The sequence below is a fragment of the Halichoerus grypus genome, chromosome 7 (assembly GCF_964656455.1).
Source record: "Halichoerus grypus chromosome 7, mHalGry1.hap1.1, whole genome shotgun sequence".
Lineage (NCBI taxonomy): Eukaryota > Metazoa > Chordata > Mammalia > Carnivora > Phocidae > Halichoerus > Halichoerus grypus.
The window spans coordinates 28,497,747-28,516,300 of NC_135718.1; the positions used below are offsets into that span (position 1 = coordinate 28,497,747).

The window sequence follows — 18,554 nt, forward strand, 5'->3', positions numbered from 1 at the left end:
TACCATAACAGAATGGAAATTTTTATTTTACAAATGAAAAAGCAAAATACGGTTATTAAATTGACCCTGAAGTCACACTCTAAATTCATACCTTACAGTTCAGTTTTCCGAGTTCATCAGTTAATTCCACAAAACAGACTAAACCTCTGTCTGTGGAAGAAGCACAGACCATATTTAACCATGATAACAGAGATGGCTGGCAAGATTAAGCAAAGGAAGTGATTGTAGCTCCTGCTCGAATTCTTTGTCTTCTTGAAAACATTCTCCATGGCCATGTGAGACTTAAACTGTGACTGTCCTGGCCAGAGAAGAAGGTTAAAGCTGTGTCATAATTACAGACTACTCTTCTACCTTCATCTTGTGATATCCATGTCTCTCAGAGAGGTCTGGCTAAACCAGAATATTCTTTGCAATAGCATTCAAAGTCCTTACTTGTGCCACATCTGTTACCTTTTGAGAATATTCTGAGCTAGAAAGAGAGGCTCCCATGGCAACAGAGAAATTTCTGCAACAGAAATAATAAAAAGACAGATTATTATATAAGTTGTTAAATGAGCCCTCCTACTGGCCCTTCATTTTATAGACTACTTAATGGTTCAAGAACACAGGTAGGTAAAGGACCCTGGATTCCCATATTTCATAATTTTTATTAATTACTTGAAACATCTAGTAGCCAAATATACCCGACAATATACTTGATTTTATACCTAGAAATGTAGTTCTAAGGATCTTGCTTCTTTTACATCTCATTTTTCCCAATTCTAAATTGAAATAATAAACTACTAACTATTAAATTATAGGATTCTTCTAAAGTATAATAAACACTCAATAGTTTCAATTTCTTAATGGTGGTATAATTTCAAAATAACTAAAAATAGCAAAGGTGAGAGAAGACTAAGTATTAAAGGTAGGAGGGATAAAAATGACTATGACTCTTCCATCCTTATACCATAATTATTAACTCTGCTAAAGGAAATCAGAGTTGAATGGGCATACATACATATCTGACTCATTTGAAGCTTAGCTGCTGAATTAGGATTTATTATTAAGCGGTCTAAGTTCAGCAATGACTTAAAAATATAAAGTTCACCTATATTCAGAAGAGCCTGCTTATGTGAGGCAGGATAAAACCATTTTGCAGTTGAAAAACTGCAAAAATGACTGCAATACTTACATATTAATCACAACATTCCATTCATTAATCAGCCATCAACTAAGGTTTTCCTCTAACAGGATGTAAAGATTAATCTGTCCCTTCTTGTCTGAATCAAAGAATACATTTTTACCGAAATTTCATTCCTGAATCTCTAGCAGACCGAGCAGAACAGTGAAATTCTGTAGCACCAGAACCCTCAAGGATCCTTTGTAGATTTCTGTCTGTTATGCCACCCCCTGTTGGAAGAATAAGTAATACATTAAGTAGAATGGAATTTTGTATAAAATTTAATGAATACTAGTGACTGCTTGCTCACTCTCAGAGAGGTCTGGCTAAACCTGAAATTCCCATACCAAAATTTCTCATTGACTCAAGAGTTACTCTCTCCCTACTAAGCTAGAATGAGATTAGAAAGAAATGATAAAAGACATAGGCTACAGGCTCTGGAGAACAACTAATAAGGTCACAGAACCCGTATGATGGAATCTTATACATCCATTGGTTTATATAACAATACCATATGATACTGACTTTAAAAAGATTGCTCTAGGGCAAGGAAAAACCACTGAGTGCTCTATCCCTGCTCCCCCTCAATTTAAGCAAAATCAAATTAAAACAAAAAGTAAGGATACGTTTGAGGATGAAGCTACAAAAGCACAGCCTGAGAGATGTTGTCTGAAAAACACAAGTACTCTCTCTAACCCAGGATTCAAAGAGCACACTGACTTCATTGGAAATGGGAGTAATGCAAGGCATTACACAGTTTATTCATTACAATATCAACTTTGCTTTTCACAGAAGAATCTGATTCTACTTTAGTAAAACTGCACAATCAAGTACTTTGTAATGACTTGTTTTGTTGAACAATCTCTTAATTAAATATTTGTATATAAACAATCATATTCTGAACTGATACCAGATTAAAAATATAAAATTACTTTTTATATCCTTCTTTCCTAATATACAGGATGTATTCAATAAAGATTTTTTAATGACTGATAAAATATATACTTGGTATTTCAAACTATTCAAGTTGCTGAAGTAACTTGACTTTACAAACTCTTTTGAACTCATTAACTTGTTTGTTTTCTTTTTTCGTAGTGGTACAGTAATATCATTGAGCCCTAAGAAGCTGAAAGAACACAGACTTTTTTTTAGACGTGTGTAAAGATAAAATGTCATGATGCTTTTCACTTTAAAATACCTAGGGTAAAAAATGATAACAAATGTGGCAAAATGTTAAATCTAGGGAATGAATATATGAGTATTCATTATGCTATCTCCTACTTTCTTATATGTTTGAGAAAATTAATATGAAAAAATTAAGACTGTCTTTATATTTGTCTCACTCTGATTCTAGATCCCCTTATTAATTCTTTAAAAATTGTTCATCTCAGGGCAGCTGGGTGGCTCAGTCGGTTAAGCGTCTGCCTTCGGCTCAGGTCATGATCCCAGAGTCCTGGGATCGAGCCCCGCATCGGGCTCTCTGCTCAGCGGGAAGCCTGCTTCTCCCTTTCCCACTCCCCCTGCTTGTTTCTGCTCTCGCTAACTCTCTCTCTCTGTCAAATAAATAAATAAAATCTTATAAAAAAAAAGAAAGAAAAATTGTTCATCTCTAGTGAGCCAGTGTGTACTGAGTGGATCTTAGGTTATCATCAGGAACATATGCTCCAATTGTTCTGGCTATAAGGAAGAATTAGGTGATCAGAGATTTTGAAGAACCAAGAGAATATTATATTTGTCCATAGATACTGCCTAAACATTTGCTTATACCTTGTTAAGAGCTAGGACATTTGGCCCTAACTCAGTATAGCAGTATCAAACTTGGTGTGCCTCACCAGAGATGACCATCCATATTCACAAAATTCTATACTATGGGAGAGCAAACATGGAGAAACCCCAATCCCAATCAATCTACTTCCCTATTTGCTACTCTCTGAGCTAATTCCTGCTAGAATGTTCTCCTTATCTGAAGTTTTAAAATTCCAGCACAGATCTCCCAGTCTTAAATTTTTAATCAAATTACACATTTTTCTCTCTGAATACCATGTATTAATATTTTCTCCCGTATTGTCCTGCCTCCTTTGTTCTTCCTCCACTGCACCTCAGTGTTATACTAACAAAGGGACAGATAATTAAATACCTGGCATTACCACAATCCTCCCTTTTGCCTGAAAAAAGAAAAAAAAAAACAAATTTTAATATCTTTCTCTCAAATGCGGTAATAAGGCAGTGAGAACAGAAGCATTAGTGAAAGTATATTAAAATTTTAAAACTAGTAGTAGTGTCTAACTTTCAAGAGTCATCTCTATTTCTTTGGGATCTTGGGTAAGAAAGATGTTTAGCATAGTAACTCTTTCTATACAGAAAGGTTATTTTATTGTATTGCTTTGAAGACTTGTACTGTGATGAACACAAAGAATAGGGGACTACACTATAAATACTGAACAATCACATCACCTTAAGAAAAGCCATTACTGAAAAATAACACTAATTTTGAGTTCTTGGTATGCAGTGGAATGGAAGTAGTTGAACAAGATTTAAACTAGATTTCAGCAGGAAAAAAAAGAGCACAGCATAATAGTAAATTACTAGGAAAAAAACAACTTACTCAAATCTTGTATCCTCAACTAAATTCCCTAGCTTATTATATTAGTTAAACAAAGCCACAAGTCCATTTAACTGGATTTTAAGTAATAAAACTAGACTATATGATTAATTTCTGATAATTCTGGATGATAGGTATTGAAATTTCCTTACTTGTATTAAAATGTTCATTACATTTCCTAAATAAGTTTTGGGTATATACTCAGTATCACTGAAAGTCAAAAGGATATCACCCAAATGCAAATTTAGTGGAACTACTAGTAGCAGGTAGGTAGTGATGACAGAATAAAAATTACACATTATGCACCAGCATTTTTCACAGAGCTAGAACAACCAATCCTAAAACTTGTGTGGAACCACAAAAGACCCTGAATAGCCAAAGCAATTCCAGAAAAGGGAAAAACTGGAGGCATCACGATTCCAGATTTCAAGCTACATTACAAAGCTGTAGTCATCGACATGATATAGTACTGGCACAAAAACAGACAGACAGATCAGTGGAACAGAACAGAAAACCCAGAAATGGACCCACAACTATACGGTCAACTAATCTTTGACAAAGCAGGAGAGAATATCCAGTGGAAAAAAGACAGTCTCTTCTTCAACAAATGGTGTTGGGAAAACTGGTCAGCCACATGCAGAAGAATGAAACTGGACCACTTTCTTACACCATACACAAAAATAAATTCAAAACGGATGAAAGACCTAAATTTGAGATGGGAAACCATCAAAATTAACCTCTTCAACCTTGGCCGTAGCAACTTCTTACTAGACACGTCACTGTAGGCAAGGGAAACTAAAGCAAAAATAAACTATTGGGAGTTCATCAAGATAAAAAGCTTCTGCACAGCAAAGGAAACAATCAACAAAACTAAAAGGCAGCCTATGGAATAGGAGAAAATATTCGAAACAACATATCTGATGAAGGGTTAGTATCCAAAATCTATAAAGAACTTATCAAACTCAACACCCCAAAAACAAGTAACCCATTTAAGAAATGGGCAGAGAAGACATGAATAAACACTTTTCCAAAGACATCCAGATGGCTACCAGACACATGAAAAGATGCTCAACATCACTCATCATCAGGGAAATATAAATCAAAACCACGATGAGATACTGCCTCATACATGTCAGAATGGCTAAAATTAATAACACAAGAAACAACAGGTGTTGGTGAGGATGTGGAGAAAGGGGAACCCTATTGCACTGTTGGTGGGAATGCAAACTGGTGTGGCCACTCTGGAGAACAGTTTGGAGGTTCCTCAAAAAGTTAAAAATAGAACTACCCTATGATCCAGCAATTACACTACTAGGTATTTACCCAAAGGATACAAAAATACAGATTTAGAGGGGTACACGCACCCCAATGTTTATAGCAGCATTATCAACAACAGCCAAATTGGAGAGAGCCCAAATGTCCATCAACTGATGAATGGATAAAGAAGATGTAGTTTATATATACAATGTAATATTACTTAGCCGTCAAAAAAAGAAATCGTGCTATTTGCAATGACATGGATGGAGCTAGAGTATATTATGCTAAGTGAAATAAATCAGTCAGAGAAAGACAAATACCATATAATCTCACTTACATGTGAAATTTTTTTTTAAATTTTTTATTGTTATGTTAATTCCCATACATTACATCATTAGTTTTAGATATAGTGTTCCATGATTCATTGTTTGTGCATAACACCCAGTGCTCCATGCAGAACGTGCCCTCCTCAATACCCATCACCAGGCTAACCCATCCTCCCACCACCCTCCCCTCTAGAACCCTCAGTTTGTTTTTCAGAGTCCATTGTCTCTCATGAGAGGTTCTACTTACATGTGAAATTTAAGAAAGCAGATGAACATATGGGAAGGGGGAAAAGAAAAAAAGGAGCGAGGGAAACAAGCCATAAGGGACTCTTAATGATAGAGAACAAACTGAGGGCTGATGGAGGGAGGGAGGTGGGAGAGGGCTAGATGGGTGATGGGTATTAAAGAGGGCACCTGTGATGAGCACTGGGTATTGTATGTAAGTGATGAATCACTGAATTCTACTCCAGAAACCAATATTGCACTGTATGTTCACTGATTAAAATTTAAATTTAAAAAAATTACATATGATGTCAAGCTCACTAATTTTTAGAATGAAACCATTGAAATTGTATGGAAATTGGATTTTTTCATGTGTGATTCTTGAGATGAGTCTTTAACACCAGATCAGCCAATTCTACCCCTTAACACAATTCCAAGTCATCTGCCTCAACTATGCAGCTTATGCTCTCAGGGTTGGGTACATAATCTTTCTTCTACTGGGTGCTACTGAAGTATAAAAAATTTCAATAAAGAACCACATACAGCTTAGTTTCTTTTTCCATAGAAAAAATGAAACAACTGACTAATATATTCAATAAATACAATTCATGTTGAAAGTACTTAGTTCTATATCATGACCAGTTAGGACAAATAAAAAAAACAAAAAGATTGGCTTAGTGAGGGGAAAATGGGGAGAAGAGAAAAAGAAGTAGCATGTCTAATGTGAGAAGAGGGGCAGAAAAGGAAAGGAAAAAGAGGCTATGAGAGGACAGAAGAGAACAGAAACCAAAAGAATGGAGTAAAGTAAAAATTAGCTTAACACCAGGAATAACAAATGCAAAGAAGGCAAGAGAAGCAGAAACTCTCAAAAGCAATGATAGCATAAAGACAGTAAAAAGGAAAGGTAATAAAAGTAGGGAAGATAGAGATGATTGTGAGTAGAGGGAGAAATAGCCTTTCCCATACTTTTCAGATGAGCTCTAAGTAACTAGCAGTGTAAAGTTAAGCATTCATTATGATTTTTGAGGATCTTTACGTAATAGCAACATACTCCAAAGATATATTATAAAAGTTATCTTGTGAAAAGCATTCCAAATTTTTTCAGTTAAGAAATGATATGCTGGTGCAAAAAAGGAAACAGACTGATAAATCAGTTGCATATTACAATACCTTAAGGTGGAAAAAAAAAAATCTCTTTTGCAGATCTGAGGCAACAACTCATACTCTATAATGAGGAAATTAGAACCCCCAGACTAGTATTTAAGTAACAGGGACTCAGTAAAATAATCAAAAGTGACCTCAAAGTCCAACTTCTGGCACATCTGTCAGTGAAAAAGCACATAATTTTTCATGACTGAATTATATGTCATTTTGGAAAGGTAGCTCCAAAGTTACCAAAAAAGATGAGTTTCTTTTTCCAAAGGAAAAAATCGGTAGACTGCCATTTTGTAGATTTTTCAGAGAACTTCCTTCTGATCATTTTTTTAAACCCCGATCAAATTGCTCTATCATGAAAGTGTTTATCAGTGTCACTTTACTCACTCATCTACCCATCCAACAAATATTTATTAAGTGCCTACCACGTTATCAAGCACTGTTCTGGGTATAGATAATATTGTGGTTGAAAGGACCCAGAATATGCCACTGTGTCATAAAAATTATTTTGAGCTGAAAGCATTTGAGTTCCTGAAATTCCTAAAAGCAGAGCCTCCCAAAAGAACTCAGAAAGAACTCAATTGTCAAAAATCCTCTCTCTGGGAGGAACTCATTAGCACCACATCCAAACAGACATTGTCATAAAACTATCCTAACTTCCATTTATTCTCATTAGGGTCCATCTATTTATCTTTCCAAAGTTTTTCCCCACCATGCCATAAATGCTCTGTCTTCTTCCTCTTCTAAATTCCTAAGTGCCCTTCTCCCTGCTCCTCTTCACCTATTAAGATGGTATATAAGACCCAAATTCTAGGCACCTCTGAGTCACATTTCTTTGTGAACTCCAATACATATACATACTTGATTAAAATCTGTTTTTCCTCTCACTAATCTGTATTTCGTCAGTTTACTTCAGAGGCCCTCAAACACAAAACCTAAGAAGGCAGAGAAATAGTCTTTCCTCCCTCTCATGTTTACATGGTAAACAAGAGAATATTCCTACTGTCATGGAGCTTACATGTTCATGGAAGGTAGACAACAGATAGGTATATTTATATAATAAAATTTTAGGTAGCAGTATGCACAATAAAAAAACAATAAAGCAAGATAATGAAATTAGAGAGTAAAAGGGGGAAGGAGCTATCTCATAGAATTTAATAATTGTTCAGAGAAATAAGAACAAGACCGTTTAGAATTCTCAAATGTGCTAAAGCAAAGCATCCATAATACAAAATATTACTATCTGGAATGCTGAAATGATTTTAGGAGAAAAAAAAAAGTCACATTTAACTCTTTCTTCCAAGTGAAAGCTTTCCGAAACATGGACAAAATTAAACTAATTCTACCATTTTTGGGAGGGGGCTGGTTTCCATAAAGATTATTGAGAACTATATGCTTACCTAAGCCGTCAAAGTGATTTAACAATATAAAGCACTTCCTAAGTATCAGACTTTGTGCTATTATCTGAGGTAATCTACAACTATTCTAGGAGGTAGGTGCTATTAATATGCTAACTTTGTAGATGAAGAAACTGAAGTTTAGAATGGTTAGGTAATTTGCCCAGAGTTACTGTTAATAAGTGGCAAAGCCAGGATTTAAACACACCTTTCTAATCCCAAAACCTATGCTTTAACCAGTATATTACACTGCTAGGTAATTGCTTCAAAAAGTAAAGTTGGCATGATCTCACTTATATGTGGAATCTAAAAAAGTCAAATACATAGAAACAGAGATTAGAACACTGCTATCAGGGGTGAGGAGGTGGGGAATATGGGTAGATAACTGGTCAAAGGATACAAAGTTGCAATTATGCAGGATGAATAAATCTACTGATCTAATATACAACATAACTATAGTTAATAATACTGCAGTGAATACTGAAAATTTGCTAAGATAAACACACAATGAACAATAACTATATGAGGAGATGGATATGTTAATTAGCCTGACTGTAACCATTTCACTATGTATATTAATATCAAAATATCCTGTACACCCTAAATACATGCAATTTTTATTTTATAAAAAAGAAGTAAAGTTAGTATATGAGAATATTTAACCCAGTGCTTCCTGCCAACCAATGATTAAACTTCAAATCACATAAGCAACAGTGATTATGAAATGCAAGACATGACTATCGCATTATATCTACCTTATTGTCTCCTCCATAGTGAGTAACAGTTTTAAAATGAAAACCTGATTCATCAACTCTTCTATTTCTAAAACGCTTCAGACTTCCCCACTGCCCCAAGGATAAAATCCAAACTCTTCAACAGTTTTCAAGGCTCTGGACAGCATTCTTCTCTTTATATCCAACATTCTGGTTTCTTCAGTATCTTAGTAAGTTATGCTTACTTTTGTTTCCAGGCCTTTGTATATACTATTTCTTCTGCATGAAGCATTCACCTACTCTCCCTACCAGCTTTTACATAGATAACTTTTTTTTTATTAATACATAATGTACTATTTGTTTCAGGGGTCCAGGTTTGTGGTTCATCAGTCTTACACAATTCACAGCACTCACCATAGCACATACCCTCCCCAACATCCATCACCCAGCCACCCCATCCCTCCCACCCCCCTTCACTCCAGCAACCCTCAGTTTGTTTCCTGAGATTAAGAGTCTCTTATGGTTTGTCTCCCTCTCTGGTTTTGTCTTGTTTCATTTTTCCCTCTCTTCCCCTATGATCCTCTGTCTTGTTTCTCAAATTCCACATATCAGTGAGATCATATGATAATTGTCTTTCTCTGATTGACTTATTTCACTTAGCATCATACCCTCTAGTTCCACCCACATCATTGTAAATGGCAAGATTTCATTTTTTGATGGCTGCATAATATTCCATTGTGTGTGTGTGTGTGTGTGTGTGTGTGTGTGTGTGTGTATATATAAATATCCCATATCTTCTTTATCCATTCATCTTTTGATAAACATCTGGGCTCTTTCTATAGTTTGGCTATTGTGGACACTGCTGCTATAAACATTGGGGTGCACGTGCCTCTTTGGATCATTACATTTGTATCTTTGGGGTAAATACCCAGTAGTGCAATTGCTGGGTCATAGGGTAGCTCTATTTTCAACTTTTTGAGGCACCTCCATATTGTTTTCCAGAGTGGCTACACCAGCTTGCATTCCCACCAGAAGTGTAGGAGGGTTCCCCTTTCTCCGCATCCTTGCCGACATACATAGATAACTCTTAATCATCACTCAAATGAGTAAGAGTTATCAGTGTGTGTGAGGTCTCTTCTTCCTGAGAGCCAACTACTGCTAACCCCATGCCCAAATCTGGGGTTAATTCCTCTCAAATGTGCCCCCTTAGTACCTTTAAATTTTTTTTTTTATTAAGTAAACTCTACCCCCAATGTGGACTTGAACTTACAACCCCGGGATCAAGAGTCACATGCTCTACCGACTGAGCCAAGCCAGGCACCACTTAGTACTTTTTTTTATAGCACTCTATTAGAATTGCCTATTCTATTAAAAGTGCCTGTTGTACACCAAACTGTAAGGGCAGTGACTAAACACACACACACACATACATACACACACGGTGGTCATTACCATAGTACAAATGCCCTGTAGCTACTATATACTTAATAAATATTTACATAATCAGTAAGTTCCAGACTAGCAAAGTCACATCAGATACTTAGATGAAATTTCTGAAAATTATTTTCACGGCTATAGAAAAGTAAACATATCAGATTTCTACATATTGTTTTCCAGAGTGGCTACACCAGCTTGCATTCCCACCAGAAGTGTAGGAGGGTTCCCCTTTCTCCGCATCCTCTTATATTAGTAACAGCAGTAGTAATAATGATGTAGTAAGATCTGTTATACGTCAAGCACTGTGCTAAGGCTCTTACATATCAGAATTCTCTCAAGGTCCATACTAATTTAGAATGGTTCTGGACTAGTGTCAAAACAACAGATATACCACAATTACAAAGTCACCTTTATAATGCTCTACAAATGATGTTAACTCATCTTGGAAATTCATACAAGAGAAAAATATATTTCCTCCTATCTTGATAGATAGGGAAAGATGAAAGAAGAATATAATTTTGTTTTAGAATTCACTTCCAAATGATATTTCAAATTCTATATGGGATCCCCTGAGTATACATAGGCTGACAATGAGATGATGTGGCTTAAAACTATGAAATGCTGATGGCAGAGAAAAGGTAAAATTTGCTGTGGTTATCCAAGTTAGATTAAATCCTTAAGCATTGTCTATAATTTGACCTCAAGAACCTTAACCATTAAAAACACTTATATGAAAGAGGGGCGCTTCGGTGGCACAGTAGGTTAAGTGTCCGACTCTTGGTTTCAGTTCAGGTTGTGATCTCAGGGTCTTGAGATCAAGCCCTGTGTTTGGCTCTGTGCTGAGTGCAGAGTCTGCTTAGGACTTTCTTTCCCTCTCCCTCTGCCCCTCCCCCCCCAAATAAATAAATAAATCATTAAAAAAATAATTTTAACACTTATGTGAAAGAAATAAGAATTATATAAATATATTACTACCTGCTTGCTTTTCTGTATAGGGAACTATTAAGTCAGTAATATTTAGTTTCCTAACCTAGCTGAACAACAGAATATCAGGAGCAACCACAACAGAGTTAGAAAGAAAGGAAAGAAATTATGTATACCTGATCTATGAGTCGCTTTATTAAGGGTAGCCCTTCCAGTGCTGAACTGTCACAGCCACTGGTCAATACTCGTTCAAATCCCAAGGTTAAGAGGGTCTCTAGAGCTGCCATTGGATCATGAACCATGTCAAAGGCTGAAATAAGTAAAATTGATTTGAATTTTGTACAGACATCCTCTAATATAGTGCTTTCCAAAATGTAGTATACACACAGTGGTGTGCTGGACTTAGCTCATACTGGTGAGCCAAAGCCAATTGTTCAATATTCAGGAGTTTCGCAAGCATCATTTTTAATCCATCGACACCTTGAAATCAGTCAAGGTGGGAGAATTTAAACCACAGAAATCAACAAATACTATATATTAGAGCTCTTTTTGTCTAAGAACTAGTTCACCAGCATAGCACAGTCTATATACCACGGTGGTATGCAGAAACATTTTAGATGCTACCCATTTGAATAGATGTATTTACTTAAACACAGATTTGAAATGAAATGTTTCCATTTTTCACGAGTTATAAAAGTTTCTCTTTAAAAGAAATTCACTTAAGATTTTATTTAAAGAAAATTACTAAATAAATTTGCACAGGTAGCACTCAGATATGGTAAAACTGTAAATGTGATAGGCAAGTGACTCAAATTTGGAAAATTCTGTTCTAAGGCTTCAGACAAACTGGACTAACTGGAACTCAGACAAACATTACACTCACTGGTTCTAAAAAAGGCCTTGGTTCATATTCTCATTATTGACTAATATTTTATGCTATTCCATTCACCCCAAATACTTAAGGCTCATAGTATAAGCACAGTTGTTTACAATAGACTATCTAGACTTACAATTCCATTCTATTTTCTAAGAGACTTTTCTCCTCCTCAGAGAAGAAAGTGGCACTAGGAACCTCAAAAAGAAAAACTACTTCTGCTTTGGTTCTCAGCACTGCTACACAATTTGCAAGTTCTAATCTATGGTGGATTAGGTGCTTGACCCCTTTACTTTACCCGTTAGTGTAGGCAGACAGCTAAATGTACCACAGAGGCTTTTCCTTTTTTGTAGCAGTGCCTCACCAGTGATTAAACTATCACTATCTCATTAAATACACGAGTGAAAAAAAATGCAGAACTCAGGACAACGCAAAATTCTGAAAACATGAAAATATTTTTGTTAAATGTATTGAAGGAAAAGAAATTTGAAGCGATTTTCTTAGTTTAAGAACAAAGAAAAATACATTCTACATGATATCTTTATTTTTTAAATTATTTTGCATGCCAAACTTTACTTTTATTCTTTTATTATTTTTTTTATTATGTTATGTTAGTGTTATATGCAAACAATGAATCATGGAACACTACATCAAAAACTAATGATGTACTGTATGGTGACTAACTAACAAACTTTATCTATTTTTCAGATAAATGTTTACTAATTTAAATTACTTTTCATTATTTAAAAATTGCTTTTTGGCCACTCTCAAGGGGCTGAATTTTAAACACTCTAACATCTTTTAGTTATTGCTAGTTTATGAGAAGCATTGCTAAACAGCAAGTCAAGAGAACAGTTTTCTGGTGGTATTATTCATTTCAAAAAGAAACAAGAATAACAAATGTTTTATCTCTATCTTCTATAAATAGATGCAAATGCCAATGCCCACTAATCTTTGAATGCTTATTCAAAAGGCCAGAAAAACATTCAACAATTTCTCAAGCATATATCATCAAGTTAAAAAAAATGACTTAAGACTTCTTTCTTCTTAAGACTTCTTTCTTTTCATGTATAACAGAGTGCCCTCTTCGGGCAAAACTGACACTTGTTCCTACATTTTACCAACCAAGGTTTGACAAAAGTGTACAGAAATTAGAACTACCTGATTTATAGGTAAGAGATATTTTTTACATGAAGTTATCAGATATTTTTTAGAAATCATTCTGATGTAGACAATCAATAATATAGTTTTGTGCACAACAGTGAACATCTCTTCATTGACTATCTCCATCTATTCCTTCTTTCCTCCTTCCAAATAGTATCTGATTCTTATGTAGATATCTACCCCTCTCTCTGCCCAAGAATCTGAGAAAGCTGGCTGCACCACTAGCTCCTAGAATGGTCTTGTCTGGCTTAAGCCAGGCAGTACATTTCATTTCACTGGCCACAGTGGTTTTTGGTGGTTAATATGGTCTAAGGCCATCTAATAAAAATGAATCTCAGGGGGCACCTGGCTGGTTCCATCAGAAGAGCATGTGACTCTTGATCTTGGGGTTGTGAGTTCAAGCCCCACACTGGGTGTAGAGATTACTTAAACATAAAAAATCTTAAAAAAAAAAAAGAATCTCAAAATTCTTGCTTGGACAAGTGCATACACTTGTAGGCAATTCCTAATCTCTCCCTCTATTATATCCCACCACCACCACCACCACCACTTACTTTTAACAAATTTTCATAACAAAGCTTCAAATTGTGCATCTCTAAATTTACAACAGTTAGTATAAAGAAAACAAGGTCAGTATAAAGAAAACAGCTGGTGACACTGTAACACTCTAGTATTGTGTTCCATAAAAAGGTTATGGCATTTGGTGAAATAAGAAAACTGACACTGTTCAATAGAACTTTTAAAATGGAAATGACTCACCTCGGTGGAAAGTGACTGGTAGAGGACGGCATATAGCTATAAAAAGAAAGCCAAATAACAATATAAATGAAGAGATCATCACTGATTACTATACACAGAATTTTCCATGTTAGATGGGATTTTTCTATACTTTCCTCTCCTAAGAAGTAAAGACAGTGAACTAAAATAATAAAATCATAGCCTTCCAAATTCAGAATTCCTATGTTTCCATTAATCTCTGATTTTCATACCAAAAAAATGGTCGTCCATTCCTTAGCTAGACCAAATAAAAATTATGCGATCTGATTACTATAAACGCAGCATTATATCTACTACTTTAACCCCTCTGAGTATCTTCAAGAAATACTTTGGCCTAGTAATATAAGTAGTATGCTTCTGTCCTCTCCACGCCTCCCCATCCTCACCAACTACAATAGCTTTTGAAGTTTTTTCGAATCCAGGTAAACCTCCCTTAAACCTTCCGGGAACAGTAACAGAACTTGATCTACAGCAACTTCAACTTAGGAGTCAATAGGACTAGAACATATATACCCTCTGCCCCAAACATCTAGAGAACTACTGCTTAATATAGGTTAGTTTAAGTGCCTGCAGGTGTGACTGAAAAGCAATCAGAAAAACCTGCATTTTTCTTTCGCTTTTTAAAATTTGAGGTGACACACAATGTTATGTTAGTTTCAATATCAGGAGTATTAAATGCAATCATCATTAGAGGCTTTTTGGTCTCAGATACAAATCCTTACCCACAAGGGACATGCACAACTCTTTGTCAATGTTTCCATCTTCAGTCAATGCTCCAAATACCAAACCATCAGCACCATAAAGCTTGGCAAGACGAATGTCAGCCTTCATCACCTCAACTTCACGATCTGAATATAAAAAGTCACCTCCACGTGGACGAATCATCACAAAAACTGGGATCTGGACACATTGCTTCACTACTTGAAGGACACCTAAAATAATAGAGAACAGACTAATTAAAATTCAAATGTGATGGGCACCTGGGTGGCTTAGTCGGTTAAGTGTCTGCCTTCAGCTCAGGTCATGAACTCAGGGTCCTGGGCTCCAGCCCTGTATCAGGCTCCCCGCTTAGCGGGGAGCACGCTTTTCCTCTCCCTCTGCAGCTCCCCCAGCTTGTGCTCTCTCTCTCTCACATACTCTCCCTCTCAAATAAATAAATAAAATCTTTTAAAAAAATAAAATAAAATTCAAATTTGAACTAACAGCTCAAGGAAGTCAATAAAATTTATTGGCCTTTTACATTTGCTCTTGTGTATTACTTCTACAAGAAAAGGAAGCATTGACTGAGGAAACCAGAGAAATCTGGTTCTAAAGGGAATGACAACATTAATTAAAAAATGTGCATATAGGGGCGCCTGGGTGGCTCAGTTGTTAAGCGTCTGCCTTCGGCTCAGGTCATGATCCCAGGGTCCTGGGATCGAGCCCCGCATCAGGCTCCATGCTCGGCAGGAAGCCTGCTTCTCCCTTTTCCACTCCCCCTGCTTGTGTTCCCTCTCTCGCTGTGTCTCTATCAAATAAATAAATAAAATCTTAAAAAAAAATGTGCATATAATGGAAGTTAAGTAATAAGAGAATCATGGGTAAAAAAGAGCAATTTAGTAAAGTGAAGGCATTTACTGCATTTTTAAAAGCACTTGTCGTGTACTGCATGGAGCACTGGGTGTTATACGAAAACAATGAATCGTGGATCACCACATCAAAAACTAATGATGTATTGTGTGGTGACTAACGTAACATAATAAATTTAAAAAAATAAAAAATAAAAAATAATAAAATGCAAAAAAAGAAAGCACTTGTCAGTTGACTAAAGAAAATCCTTTTGCTGGTATATGACGTTTGAAAGTATAATAACTAACAGGCTCAATATTCTGCCAGTGTATTCCATAAGATCTAATTTTTCCTTTCTGATTGATTATAGCTCTATTTAGAACTTACTATAGAGATGTTTACATAGTTCTAAAGTTTATGACCCTTTAATGAACAAAGAAACTTATCAAAACCTTTTTTGAAAGAGTTATATAAAAAAGAGCAAAGTTCTACTTGTTTGTGATTTATGTAGAGATCTATAAATAAAAATACCTAAATGGCACAATTCATCACTAGCTCAGAAACCCTCAATAGTAAAGATCTTCCATGACTTACACTGTAATTACATCTCAATAAACCCATCTTAAGCTGAAAAAATCCTAAGTCAAAATGCCTTTAATACACCTAACCTACTGAACATTACAGCTTAGCCTAGCCTACCATAAATATGCTCAGAACATTTACATTAGTCTACAGTTGGGCAAAATCATCCAATGGAAAGCCTATTTTATAACACAGTATTGATTATCTCATGTAATTTATTGAATACAGTACTGAAAGTGAAAAACAGAATGGTTATATGGGTACAGAATGGTTGCAAGTTTATCAGTTGTTTACTCCTGTGATCACATGGCTAACTGGGAGCTGTGGCTGCCCAGCATCATGAGAGTATCATACTACAAATGGCTAGCCCAGGAAAAGATCAGAGTTCAAAATTCAAAGTACAACTTCTACTGAATGCATATTACTTTAGCACCATCATAAACTCAAAAAATCATAAGCCAAACCATCATGTATCAGGAACCATCTGTATAAGGTCTGTGAGAAGCACAATGGATTTCTTTCTTTTTCCTTGCTAAAAGAACCCCAATTTTCTATGGGATAGCAATATGCCCAATACCAAGCAATGAATCATGATTGCTGTTACAAAAAACAGATTGCACTCAAATTTAGCTATGTTCTAGAGATTTCACAGAATGGCCAGGGAATGCCTTCCTTTAGTGAGAAGATTCCAAAGAGCTATTGCATATATAAACCCTTTATACTAAATAATGCTATCATCAACCTTAGAATAACATGGAAGAGTCAAAAATTCATACAGAGACTTCTGCTTTTGACCAAGACAAGAGTAACAGGGACTGGATTTGCCCTCCCACCAATAATAACCAAAAAACACACATGAATATGAAAAATATATGAAACAATGGTTTGCAAGAGATTGTGTGTCAAGCAACAAAAAACAATGATGCCTGAAAGAAGGGAAACAAATGAAGTCAGCTCTATAACTGACCCAAATTACTACCTTGAGGGTTTTCTAGGCTGCAGCCAAGAAAGGGGGAACCGAGGTAGAGGCCAGAGAATTCTGAGTTGAAGAGACAAAGCTGAGAGTCCAGGGAGACCAAGTGACTAGAGTTCCCAGGAAAGAGCACCAGGGAGGAGAGAAAGAGAATTTTGGAGATTTGCAGATAATCTCCCTCCAATATTCAGCTCAGTACTAATGAATGCATATATGCAAGGAAACCATACAAAGCCAGAGAAAAATCCACTGAAAAGAATTAGAAAGAAACAATGCCTTTCATTCACACCTGTCAGGCCAAAAACAATGCCTATTCCCAACAGGCAGATAGGAAAATTTGAAGATTCATGGGGCAATGGGTAGAGTACACAGAAGGGTCTTGCTTCAGTAATAGGAATAATTAACTCCAGACTGACCACTGTTCCAGGCCTGCTTAACAAATTTTAAAGGCAATAACCAAAAGGAACAAACTGTTTCCAAATAACCCAACTGCTTGAGAATGTTTATAGGAATACAAACATATCTAGGGCCCAATAAAGCAAAATTCATGTCTGGCAACCAGTAAGAAATTATCAGGCAGGAAAATAAGATGCATCATGAGGTGATAAATCAATCAAATGAAACCAACCTAGAACTGATATAGATGTTAGAATTAGCAGCCAAGTCATTAAAACAGCTATTATAACTTTATTCCAAATCTTCAAAACAGTTCAGAAACAATATATTAGATATAACAGACTCAAATTAAACTCCTAAAGATGAAAAGTACAATGTGTGAGATGAAAAATATACTAGGTGGGTTTAACAGCAGATTAGACATTGCAGAGAAAAGATTAGTAAACTTGAAAACAAACCAGTAGAATCTATGCAAAATGAAACACAGAGAAAAAGGAGATTAATATAAAAAGAGGGGCGCCTGGGTGGCTCAGCTGGTTAAGTGTCCAATTCTTTTTTTTTTTTTTTTTTTTTTTTTTAAAGATTTTATTTGTTTATTTGATAGAGAGAGACACAGCGAGAGAGAGAACACAGGCAGGGGGAGTGGGAGAGGGAGAAGCAGGCTTCCCGCCGAGCAGGGAGCCCGATGCGGGGCTCGATCCCAGGACCCTGGGATCATGACCTGAGCCGAAGGCAGACGCTTAACGACTGAGCCACCCAGGCGCCCCTAAGTGTCCAATTCTTGATCTCAGCTCAGGTCTCGATCTCACAGTCCTGAGTTTAAGCCCCAAGTTGGGCTCCACACTGGGCATGGAGAGTACTTAAAAAAAAAAAAAGAGTAGTTCATCAGTGAGCTCTGGGACAACTTCAAGCAGCCTAAAACAAGTATAACTGACGTCCCTGAAGGAGGGGGTAGAGTACACTGAATGATGAAAATTTTCCAAATGTGATGAAACTATAAATGCACAGGTCCAAGAAACATGAAGAAAACTATAATCAGGTATAT

At 36.0% G+C, this 18,554-nt stretch overlaps 1 protein-coding gene across 3 annotated transcripts in view; it reads right to left on the reverse strand.

The window, feature by feature from the left end:
• The window catches only part of CUTC (cutC copper transporter), a 25,615-nt gene continuing 7,061 nt past the window's right edge, over positions 1-18,554 (reverse strand). For 2 of the 3 annotated variants that reach the window (XM_078077260.1, XM_036116954.2), the window contains 6 exons: positions 14,733-14,942; positions 13,993-14,028; positions 11,372-11,505; positions 3,300-3,327; positions 1,287-1,392; positions 1-505 (listed from right to left, as the gene is read on the reverse strand). In XM_078077260.1, coding sequence (XP_077933386.1) covers positions 391-505; positions 1,287-1,392; positions 3,300-3,327; positions 11,372-11,505; positions 13,993-14,028; positions 14,733-14,942 — 629 coding nt within the window. In that variant the 3' untranslated portion in view covers positions 1-390. The remainder of the gene's footprint in view (positions 506-1,286; positions 1,393-3,299; positions 3,328-11,371; positions 11,506-13,992; positions 14,029-14,732; positions 14,943-18,554) is intronic. The other variant, XM_036116956.2, reaches the window with a different exon arrangement.